The sequence below is a fragment of the Phlebotomus argentipes genome, unplaced genomic scaffold, assembly GCF_947086385.1.
Source record: "Phlebotomus argentipes unplaced genomic scaffold, Phlebotomus argentipes genome assembly contig_6, whole genome shotgun sequence".
NCBI lineage: Eukaryota > Metazoa > Arthropoda > Insecta > Diptera > Psychodidae > Phlebotomus > Phlebotomus argentipes.
The window spans coordinates 853,750-864,702 of record NW_026776145.1 but is presented as its reverse complement, the minus strand read 5'-3'; the positions used below and the strand labels follow the sequence as shown (position 1 = coordinate 864,702).

General features: G+C 42.4%; 3 protein-coding genes across 3 annotated transcripts; 2 read left to right on the top strand and 1 right to left on the bottom strand.

Moving 5' to 3' along the window:
- The first annotated feature begins 277 nt into the window (after positions 1-277).
- On the top strand, positions 278-3,170 carry LOC132259059 (troponin C). The gene is made up of 5 exons (XM_059756607.1): positions 278-525; positions 631-661; positions 2,036-2,179; positions 2,390-2,641; positions 3,057-3,170. Exons 1-5 carry the CDS (start codon positions 514-516, stop codon positions 3,083-3,085), a joined length of 468 nt encoding a protein of 155 aa, XP_059612590.1. The 5' UTR covers positions 278-513; the 3' UTR covers positions 3,086-3,170.
- A 135-nt stretch (positions 3,171-3,305) lies between these two features.
- Positions 3,306-6,133, bottom strand: LOC132257199 (putative sodium/calcium exchanger 7). Its single transcript, XM_059754003.1, has 5 exons — positions 6,062-6,133; positions 5,840-6,010; positions 5,308-5,764; positions 4,912-5,241; positions 3,306-4,023 (listed from the first exon to the last, which is right to left on the bottom strand). Exons 1-5 carry the CDS (start codon positions 6,131-6,133, stop codon positions 3,326-3,328), a joined length of 1,728 nt encoding a protein of 575 aa, XP_059609986.1. The 3' UTR covers positions 3,306-3,325.
- Positions 6,134-6,654: 521 nt separating this feature from the next.
- LOC132258890 (protein aubergine-like) lies at positions 6,655-10,895 on the top strand. The gene is made up of 4 exons (XM_059756431.1): positions 6,655-6,764; positions 7,537-8,356; positions 8,429-8,609; positions 9,128-10,895. Exons 2-4 carry the CDS (start codon positions 7,571-7,573, stop codon positions 10,801-10,803), a joined length of 2,643 nt encoding a protein of 880 aa, XP_059612414.1. The 5' UTR covers positions 6,655-6,764; positions 7,537-7,570; the 3' UTR covers positions 10,804-10,895.
- The last annotated feature ends 58 nt before the right edge of the window (positions 10,896-10,953 follow it).

The following is a 10,953-nucleotide window of genomic DNA, read 5'->3' as shown; positions in this document are numbered from 1 at the left end:
CAACTATAAGGAGAAGACTCGGTGAAAATCCCCTCCGCGAAAGAATAATATTCTGTGCTACATATATCCCTCTCGCATCTTCTCTTCTAAATATAAAAATTTGATGTCTGTATGAAAATCAGCACCATCGGCACAGTTAAATTTTCCACATTTACAATCGCATTTATATTATTTTCTTCCTCTCGCTTTTCCTTCATTGCATTGCGTGTGGTGTATTTCTGGATCGTTAGGATTCGCTGCCACACGCGGATGGCAAACGGCTATAATTGCTGCCGCTGACGGAGGGTAATAACTCCAATAATGAAAATTCTGGGATTCAGTTTTAAGACGATCATTGGTGAAAATAGTCTGCGGTTGAGTTGCTACGGAAGCAGGGCCAGACAGTTCACATCTCTCCACAGTTCTGTGCAGTGATTGTTCTTAAAACCACACTTTTTGCCTCCCACTGACCCTCAAGCACCTCAAGTTTTATTTCTTTGCACTTTTTCGCAACCAAAAACCAGATCACCTAAAATGGAGGATATTGTAAGTATATTTTCTGCTGAGAGGATTGACTGTGGACAGCCAGAGATTATCGCCATCTAATGTGGATTTTTCCCTTTATCTACTCGAAAAAAATCGTATTTATAGTCCGATGAACTACCCCCAGAGCAGATTGCTGGTGAGTGAATTTTATAATCTATAAAGGCTGCGGATAGAATTTATTTATTGATTTGGATGTGAAGCCTCGAGCACTGTAGAATTCTCCTCTTGACTTTGAGAACGGATGAAATCGATGGTGGATTTTCTTGCTGAATATTCAGCAGTAAACGGCAATCTGTCTCGTGCCAAAATTAATTTGCCTTACTTTACAATTCGTTGGAAAAACAACTAGACGGTATATTTCGTTTCTTCATTTGTGAACAAAATATACTAGAATATCTATTTTCAGTTTCGGTTATAATTTTGTGTCCGGTTTTCTGGCCAAACGATCATTTGTACGAAATTTTATGTGGGTGAAGAAATTTTATTTAACACACAACTCAGTTATAAATACAATATTTGATATGTGTTTGGCCAATATACAAATATAAAATATATGGAGGCACTCTATTTAGAGTCTGTTGGATGGAGAAACTCTTTTCTTTCTCAAGTGCACTAGGCTTTAGCCATTTCATTGAAAGCTATGAATTTTTGCTCGCTTTTTTCCTTCCCAAAATCTGTCATGTAAGCTGGGAATCTTCTCCTACAGCATCACCGAAGAGAGAGCTTGAACGAGTGATTTTGGATATAGACACGCGAGACTCAGAGACTTAAATATTGTGATTCTGTGCCAAAAGGATTTTATTCAGTAAAATATTATCTGTCTCAATTTACGACACGCGCAACAAAGAGTTAGATAAATCGGGTCTATCGAGTGTTCCCAAGTTATTCTCACAGATCTTTCAGAATTATTTTTGGAAGATTGTGCCTTCAATATCCCCCAGATGAAATTGAGGAGGTTGTATTTTATCGCGACTTTGAGCAGAATTTTCAAAATCTCAATATTCAGGAGGTGTATTAAAAATTAAAACAAACCATTATCGTAGAAAGCCACTCGCAATATTCAGTTGGATGGGAAAATGTTTCTATTGTAGAATTATTCATAACTGTCGTGAAAAACTAGTTAAAGTTGCATCAGTCCATCGCGACAAATTACTCAGATGATTCAATGACGCCTTGAGACGGACGTACAAAATTTTACTCAATAGTTTCCTTTCATCTCAATCATCTTTTTTACGCCATCCTCCTTCGCGCGATCATCAATATGCTTTAGTTTAGAAAGACAGGCTATTCACTTTTACAAGCTCTTTTTTCCGTGCTAATTTTTGCAATCATCAACCAGCCGTCAAATTGGAGTAAAGCCAAGTCAATCAGCGAGACCATAAGACATTTCACTTTTTAACACCAACATTTATTACTTTGGCCATTCTATATAGTTAGGCTAGTGATATATAGTGTTGAATTTAGTTGGGCTGCATGGCTAATGAGAAATGCTTTTGTCTCTTCTCTCCAGTGCTGCAGAAGGCCTTCAACAGCTTCGATGCTCAGAAGACTGGAAGCATTTCCACGGAGACTGTGGCAGAAATCCTGAGACTCATGGGTCAGCCGTTCAACAGCAAAATCCTCGCGGAGCTCATTGATGAGGTGGATGAGGACAGTGAGTATAAATTGCAGTTGTTTTGCCATGAGAGAACCGCCTCTCAGCCTGTGAAACAAGGTTAAAAATACAATTTTCACTTGAATAATGGATATTGGAGCGAATTAAAGCCTACATGCGAGAGAATATATAGTAAACAAGAGCACATTAGCGATGGGTATTTTTAGTAACACAAGTAATGAATATCTTTTCGCCCTCCTCATCACCCAGAATCCGGCCGTTTGGAGTTCAACGAATTCGTCCAGCTCGCCGCCAAGTTCATCGTTGAGGAGGATGCAGAAGCGATGCAGAAGGAGCTTCGCGAGGCCTTCCGCCTGTACGACAAGGAGGGCAACGGCTATATTCCCACAACATGCCTCAGAGAGATCCTCCGTGAATTGGACGACCAGCTCACAGAACACGAGCTGGACATCATGATAGAGGAGATTGACTCCGATGGATCTGGAACAGTTGACTTTGATGGTGAGAAATCCCACTTTTCATGAATTATTTGTTTTTTGCCCCGCCATCAAAGTCATGTCTTTCACTTGTTGCCTCGACTCTCCACAATTCATTTCGTCATCATCTCCTTTGATCTCTTCCATGCCAAATTTATTGCAATGAGTGGAAAAAAAATCTCGATTTGCTGACAACATTACTGCTTGATTTGCCTTTTCCCACGCACGCGATCGCCCAGATGTGCGAGAAGATACTGATAAAAAGCAGTTTATTGATTATTTCCACTCACAATCGGACAAAGACCTGGATTGAATAAAAAGAGGAATTGTATAGAGAAAAAACTTCCGAATATCTTATTAGCATATTACTAACCACACAGTGTCTTTTTTCACTCACGTCATTGTAAATTAGTTCTCACAAATGTCTTTTCTCTTTGCAGAATTCATGGAGATGATGACAGGAGAATAAATTCATCAAGAAATCTTCTCATCTTTATTTTACTACAAGACTTTCTGTTGAAAGTGTTAAAAACTGATCACTTTACTCTTTTTTCCTCATATTTACTTTTCACTAAACTGATTGCATTTCTACACTATTTCTATTTAATTAATTTATTTTATTTCTCTACGTTTAATACAAGAAAGCCTATTTTATCAATTAAATAAATAATGTCAAGTGGAAGTCACAAAATGTGTTTTAATCCTGCTTTCAATTGTCACCATGTGAAAAAGCTTTACTTCTGCTAAGATTTGGAGTATCCTGGGAGTAATATGTCTTGAGATCCTCATGATTTGTTCCGTAATCGTGAATTATTTCCCCTTCGGCAAGAATGCAGAACAACAGAAAGATTCCATAGACCATTATAGTATAAATTCCAGCACTTCTTCTGGCACAATTTCCGGCCAGAGTGATTGCAATCATCTGAAGAGCCAAAATCATGACCAGAAAGATGGTCACTGTGACTCCCATGTGGCCAAACTTGCAGGGAGTGCTTGTTTCTCCGTTGCTGATCATTTCATATATAAAAGTCGTAGGTGTGAAAACCAAGAGATAAAACATGGGCACTCCATAAGCCGTGGCGAATCCCGTTCGGTGATATCCTTTCTTCGTCAGCGCCAGACTGGACACCAATTCCGTGGCTGATCCTCCCCATGCCAAGACAGTGAGCTTCAGTGTGCCCATGGAGATCTTCGAGACTACGCCAAGAGTGAAGAGAATACTATCGATCTCCTCAGAGATGAAGTGCAGTCCAATCATGGAGCCCAATAAACTCATTGCGACGTAGATTGCATGATATTGCGGTTCAGTCTCAACCACGGACGTTATAAAGACGATCACACTGGCAATTAATCCAATACCCAAGACGATCAACCACAATTGTACCCCATACAGTTCCACATCTGACACTGAAAGGAGAATGGCAAATAAATTATCATTTGATGATTTGAGAGAAATCTGCACAATTTCAAGTGTCATAGCATTTTTGGCAGAACTAAGGAGTGAATTTTTGCAATTCTGCGAAAAAAGTCCACTCGCTTCATAAAAGTCGTCATGAGATATTTATTTGTTTTGATGTAGCAAAATGTAACAGTATTTATTCGTCTGGCTATTTCTGTACCTTACAAGGTAAATATTGCAATCATAAATGTGATACTTTCTAGAAATATCCAGAGGTTGAGTGTGGTTTCTGCCAAGAGAATATTTCATTGCAGTATGTCTTCATTTTATCTCTGATAAAAATTACGCGTTCCGTCAGATTACGCTATACTAAATCATCGTAAATTTAATTGGCCTCTATCGAGCAGCAAAAACACGTGTAAATTTTTTTTGCCTAACACTCACGAATTTCTACACAAAATATCATTTATTACGCAATTCAAACGAACATGTTTTAATTGAGGGTATGCTACAAAAGGGGAATAAATTAAATAGTATAGAATAAACTTAATTTTTCTCTCCGCAAACAATTAATCAAGACACTTTCTGAGAAGGGAGAATTTCTGAATTTTAATTAGCTTCTAATGTGAATTTTTAAACTTTAGGGCAATAGAGATCAAGTAGAATTTTAGCAAGCACCACAATCTCTTCGCTCATTTATTTTTGATACGTCCAATCGCGTATCGTCAATCTTCCTAAGTGCTTCTATTGATCATCTGCTCAATGAGCAATTTCCTCTCCCAATTTTCTGCACTCATATTACTCGAGAATTCACATCTTTGATGCAAATTAATGGCAAAATATATTAAAATACCCACCTTGAAATAGAAAGGCTATTAATTGAGGAAAAGTGATACAATGTATCACATTCAGCAATTTGCACCATTTCTTCGTCGAAATGGAGTAGTCAACACTTGGGATGGTGAAAATCAGAATGAAGAGTAGAGGGGATTGGAAGATTTCCAAGAATCTTTCATACCATGAGGACGATAATGCAAAGATCTCCTCATCTAGTGGAGTGATGTGTTCCAGAAAATTCTGAAAAAGCTCCTTATTATTCATTTTCTTCCATCCCGTGTGCTTCCTTTTATGACGTCTCACCACAGCCTCTGCCTCCATCGCTATAGCTTCTTCGCCAGTTTCAGCATCTGAAGGAGGTTCTTCACTTTCTCGTTGTAGTTCCTTTTCTGTTTAGTTAATTTCAAAGTAATTTCATTCGGAACTGGATAATTTTGAATAGAATTTTTACTCACTCTTTGCTTTGTGTATCTGATAGAAATGATCCCCAATTACCACAGTCAGGTAAATAATGTAGACAGCATAGAGTGAAATCCCCTCGAACATCGAGAACTTCCTGTCCATCACGATGATCGCAATGAGAGATACGCTGAAAATCAGTGACACTGTATCTCTGTGATATTGGCGACTGATCACACAAAAGGGCTTGAGGATCACAATGCAGGCTGGAATAACTGCCACACTAAAGATCGTAAATCCCAGTATTTCCTCAACAATCGTGTCCACATTCTCTGAGAAATCGTCCAGGAAGATGTCGAAAAGAGCCGGAAGTCCGGATCCAATAGCGATGAGAGTTATTCCCGCCAGTGACTCGCTAAGGCCCATCCGGAAGGCGACAATGTTGATCACGGGAAAGAAGAATCGGTCGGCAATGAGGCCTATGAGGAGGAAGAGTATTACAAGCTCGAGAATCTGAGGGGAAAAGAATTAATTGAGATGTATTGGAGGATGTGGTGACATACAAGAGCCATAAAGATAAGCATTTACCATGAAAATTATCGCACAGACAGAGTGCAAGCTAGCCGATAGTACTGCAAAGCAATAAATTTGCGATGTGTACCTTATAAATGTTTCTCTTGATCCACATGATTCGGAATTGTCGAGCACGAAGGTGCATTTGAGATGATTGGGATAATAATGGACATCGTAGCAATCTTCCTACAAAAAAAGGAGTCTTATTAAATTTTTAAATTTCTATTTTTCCCTTACATTGGATAAGATGGTGATGAATGAGTTGTGAGCTTCTGCTTTAGGAATTGTATTATTGGAATCCAACAGCATAGTGAGAAGTTTCTTAAGAAATTCAAGGAGAAATTTGAAGTAAATTTATTTTCCAAATCAGTTGCTGCGTTCAGTTACCTTTTGAAGGCATTGCAACACTTCAAATGTTCACATATCACGATGCTGTTGACTTGTTTTGCTGAATTGGCACTCTGTAGAAATATCCGAGAAAATGTCTTATCTTTCGAAGAATGCTTATCTCGTCTGCGACGTTAGCGAGGAAAAATTTTTACATTTTAGAAAATCATACTTGTATACCGAATTATTTAATTGGTAAGGCCATCAGCAAGAAAATTCTTTGAGTTGGATGAATACATTTCTGAAGTTCATTGAAACCATTCTTCGCATTTTGTGATTATTTTTCAACGACCTTTTAATTGATTTGCAATGATTTTTAAAAGGAAAATAATAAGAGAGAATACTGGAATCCCGAGAAGCCCGAGAATTTTGAGGAAATTCCCCTCCAAAAGATCATTTTAGCGACAGCAGCGCTTCTAGTGTTTCGCCCCCAACCTCGATCGGTTCTCGGCACCTCTCGAACCACATTCGACCGTGTGCCTTTGAAGTGAAAGGAGTTTCTCCGCAAGTCTCCGCAGAGATTTCAGCAACTGATTATCAAATCAGAAAACTTGTAAGTTGAAACCCTTTTCAATACATTTGTCATCCTCTCGCGATCGTCCTGAACTAGGAATTTCCCATTTTCCTTTCCAATTGCGTAAGAAAATTCACTGTGAAATTTTTTTTCACCGAAGCCGCCATTTTGAATTCTCCTTTTTAGCTGAGAAAAGCCCTGAAATCTCCCGCATTTTCTGCTATTTTGTCGTGTAATTATCTAATTATAAATATCTACTATGTAATTAATCTAGCATGATGATTTTTGATATATACATTCTGGCAAAGATGTGAGAAAAGTGCGTATAAGAAATTGCGTGGCGTCGTTCTTTTTGTCGATACGTCGAACATGTGCCGACATATTCAAACATTCCGGTTTTTGTGAATACGCTTTATCTTCAAAACTGTACGGTTTTGGCATTTGCAAGCTAGCTTTGTAAATATTGATTTGCGCAGTTTTTTGCTCTGTGTATCAAGTCGTAAATGAGTTAGAAAGAGAAAAATGACCAAAATCCCTGCAAAGCGACTAGATTTCGCTGAGGTTTTATTGTCAGGGAGTAATATTTCAGAGCTGAAGATAAAATTGCACTATCAGCAAAAGTGAGATTCAGTCTTTTTTTCTCTAATCGTATCGTAACTTTATTTTGTGTTGCTCAAAGTGTAATATTGGATCGCTCAAGTGAACTGTAGTGCTCTTTCACACCCTAATTATTGGCCTGTGGCGTGTAATGAGCTCAGGAACACTCAAATCATTTACCTGCGGCTAATCCTGTGCTGTATGACCCTTTCAGATCAAAAAACTAGCCGACCAACAAGCGCCAGAAGATGAGTGACGAGACTCCTGTAATGTCTGGACGCGCGCGCGGACGTGGCCGTGGCCAGCAGGTGCAACAGCCGCAAGCGGGACCGAGTCACGGCAGGGATGGCAACGGCGATTTGGGCAGGCGCCAAGGTGCAGGCAAGGGCGTTCCCGTGTCTCAAGCCTTCTCTGCCTTCCCGCAGATCCGCCCCGGAGCGCCTCAAGCGGCAGGACGCGCCACAGCACATGGCGCTCAGTCTGGCGCTATGGCCCGATTCGCTGACGCTCCCGGCACTTCAAGTTCATCTGCCCGCAGCGTAGATGTTTCGCGCGGCGCACGTCGCGGGAATCGCGCCATTACGGACATTGTAGTCACGCGTCCGGCGCAGCTAAACACGAAGAAGGGCGAGGCGGGTGAAGTGTTGATGCTCGTGGCCAACTACTTTCGCGTGCTGAAGAAGCCCGAGTGGAATGTGTATAAGTATCGTGTGGACTTCTCACCGGACATCGAGTTGTTGGCCAATAGGAAAGCGCTGATGCGCCGCCACGTATCGCGTCTGGGCAATTTCCAGTTCGACGGCACGATGATCTTCTCACCGTACAAATTCGCCAGCGATCCGACAATCATCGTAGACAAGGACGAGCGCGAGCAGGCTGTGCAGATCACTGTTCGCTTCGTGGGCACACTGCTGACCACGGACGGGCACTACACACATCTGCTGAATCTGATTATGAGGAATGCTATCGAGAGCCTTAACATGCAGCGCGCTTATGGACCGAAGGGCACCAAGTACTTCGATCCCGTGCAGAAGGTAAGAGGCACATAGTGTTGAGGAATTCGCTAGTGCAATGGTTGTATAACGATTCCTGTTTCTCTGTTGCAGATCGAAATTCCCGAGCATGCGCTGCAAGTGTGGCCAGGATTCGCCACGTCCATTCGCCAGCACGAGACGGACATCATGATCTGTGCAGAAGTGACACATAAAGTCATCCGCATGGAGAGCTGCTACAAGGTGATGATGGAGAGAAGCAGGGATATAGATTCCATCAAGCAGGCGCTTATTGGTGAGTTGATGATGATAATTTCATTTTGCCACTCAAAACATTCCGAAGGTATTTCTCTTCGCACGTGATGAAATCTGATCTGTCTGTGCTTTGTTTTTCACTTGCTTGCAACATCATCAAATTTTTCTGATAAACTATTATTATTTCGCTCACTGCGTAACGAGTTAGTTTTGTCGATTCTTTTAAGAAGTCGAAAGAAAATCCTTACTCTTAACTGTATTTTGAAATTCTTCAGTGACTAATTTTCAGTTTCCAGGCCTGAAGGGTTTCTCTTCATGCCCATTTTTCACGTTTTTTTTTATACCAACAATTTCAATGTTAACTATTGGACATTATTTCGTTCTTTAAAAGTACTTTAAATACAAAAAGTCACAAGTAGAAAAGTATTAAATTAATGTATTTCCTTGGCATTCACAGTGTGTTGTAGATTTCATAGGGAGGAAAATGTGCTTTTCCACCACCTGGAAGTCATTCCTATAAACTTACCTTGTTCTCTATTTCTCTCCTCCTTTTGTCAGGAGCTCACGTCGTGACGGAGTACAACAACTTGACCTACAGAATCGACGATGTGGACTTCACTCTCAGTCCGAGCAGCTCGTTCCAGAAGCAGAACGGCGACAAGATCACGTTCATCCAATACTTCCGTGAGCGCTACAACTGCAACATTCGTGACGCAAAGCAGCCGATGCTGGTGTCGCGCGCTAAGGCTAGAGACATCAAGGCTGGACGACCGGAGATAGTGAATCTCGTGCCAGAGTTGTGCCGCCTCACGGGTCTCACGGAGCAGCAGCGTGCGAACAATAGACTGATGCGTGACATGGCGCAGCACACGCGCATCGGGCCGGATTTGCGTGTGCGTCGCTATTTGGATCTGAATCGGCGCATCCAGAATGAGCCGCGCGCCAAGGAGACAATGCAGAAGTGGGAAATGGCGCTGGACAGAAATCTGGTGGACGTTCCTGGGCGCGTGCTGCCGCGCGAGGAGATCCGCTTCGGTGGTGATCGCTTAGAGATGCCGAACGATGCGGACTGGACGGGTGCATTGAAGAGGAATCGCCTGTTCGAGACAGACAGACTGAGCAATTGGCACGCCGTGTGCACGGATCGTGACTATAACTTGACCATGCGCTTCGTGAGTATGTTGATCAGCACGGCGAACAGGGCGGGCTTCCAGATGGCGCAGCCCAGCTACATCCGCATCCCGAACGACTACTCGACGTCGTACGTGAATGCCATCGAGAAGGCGTGCAATGATTCTACGCAGATCGTCATGTGTGTGGTGCCAAATCAACGTGCCGAACGCTATTCGGCCATCAAGAAGAAGTCGTGCGTGGAGAGAGCCGTACCCACGCAAGTCATGTGGACAAAGCCGATGTCCAATGATAAGATTCTGGGTGGCATTGCGTCCAAAGTGATGATACAGATGAACTGTAAGTTGGGCAATGCGCCCTGGACTGTGCGTATTCCACTCAAGGGCGTGATGACGGTGGGCTTCGACGTGACATTCGACACGAACGATAAGTCCAAGTCTTATGGCGCTTTCGTGGCCACGATGGACTTGAAGCAGTGCAACACATACTTCAGCGCCGTGTCACAGCATCGCTTTGGCGAGGAGATGAGTAACTTTCTGCTGGTGAACATGATGAAGGCACTGAAGCAATTTGAGTATATTCACAAGGAGCCACCAAGCAGGATCTTCTTCTATCGCGATGGTGTCGGCGAGGGTGACATCTCGCACGTTATGGAGTTCGAGGTGAAGAAGCTGGCCGCTGATTTGAAGACAATGTTCGGTGACAGGGCGCCGAAGTTGACCTTCATTGTGGTGACGAAGAGGATCAACACGCGCTTTTTCAAAAAGGGCAACGGTCACGCTGTGCAGAATCCACCGTCTGGAACTGTGGTGGATGACGTGATCACGCTGCCGGAGAGATATGACTTCTATCTGGTGTCGCAGAGCACGCGCACGGGCACCATCTCGCCGGCCAGCTACAATGTAATCTACGACGAGAGCGGCTTGTCGGCCAACCATATCCAGATGTGGACATACAAGATGACGCACTTGTACTACAACTGGAGTGGCAACGTGAAGGTACCGGCAGTGTGCCAGTACGCGCAGAAGCTGGCGCTGCTCGTGGGTCAGCACATCCACCGCGAGCCGAGCAATCTGCTCGAGCGCCAGCTCTTTTTCCTTTAATTTCTCTAAATACTTTAATAACCGCCGATATGGCTCTGATGTCTAGACGACGTAAGTGAATTATACTTGAAATTACACGTGTGAATTATAAAGGTGCAGTCTTTCAATCACGACCTTATTTTTTGTGGTTATTATAATCTCCTTCAGCTA

Bases quoted from the DNA above. Each gene is read 5' to 3' on its own strand.
- LOC132258890 (XM_059756431.1), top strand. From the start codon at position 7,571: ATGAGTGACGAGACTCCTGTAATGTCTGGACGCGCGCGCGGACGTGGC. The intron at 8,357-8,428 runs GTAAGAGGCACA...TCTCTGTTGCAG, and splicing joins ACTTCGATCCCGTGCAGAAG to ATCGAAATTCCCGAGCATGC. The intron at 8,610-9,127 runs GTGAGTTGATGA...TCCTTTTGTCAG, and splicing joins CATCAAGCAGGCGCTTATTG to GAGCTCACGTCGTGACGGAG.
- LOC132259059 (XM_059756607.1), top strand. The intron at 662-2,035 runs GTGAGTGAATTT...TCTTCTCTCCAG, and splicing joins ACCCCCAGAGCAGATTGCTG to TGCTGCAGAAGGCCTTCAAC. The intron at 2,642-3,056 runs GTGAGAAATCCC...TTCTCTTTGCAG, and splicing joins TGGAACAGTTGACTTTGATG to AATTCATGGAGATGATGACA.
- LOC132257199 (XM_059754003.1), bottom strand. From the start codon at position 6,133: ATGCTGTTGGATTCCAATAATACAATTCCTAAAGCAGAAGCTCACAAC. The intron at 6,011-6,061 runs GTAAGGGAAAAA...CTTTTTTTGTAG, and splicing joins TCATCACCATCTTATCCAAT to GAAGATTGCTACGATGTCCA. The intron at 5,765-5,839 runs GTAAATGCTTAT...TTTTCCCCTCAG, and splicing joins TCTGTGCGATAATTTTCATG to ATTCTCGAGCTTGTAATACT.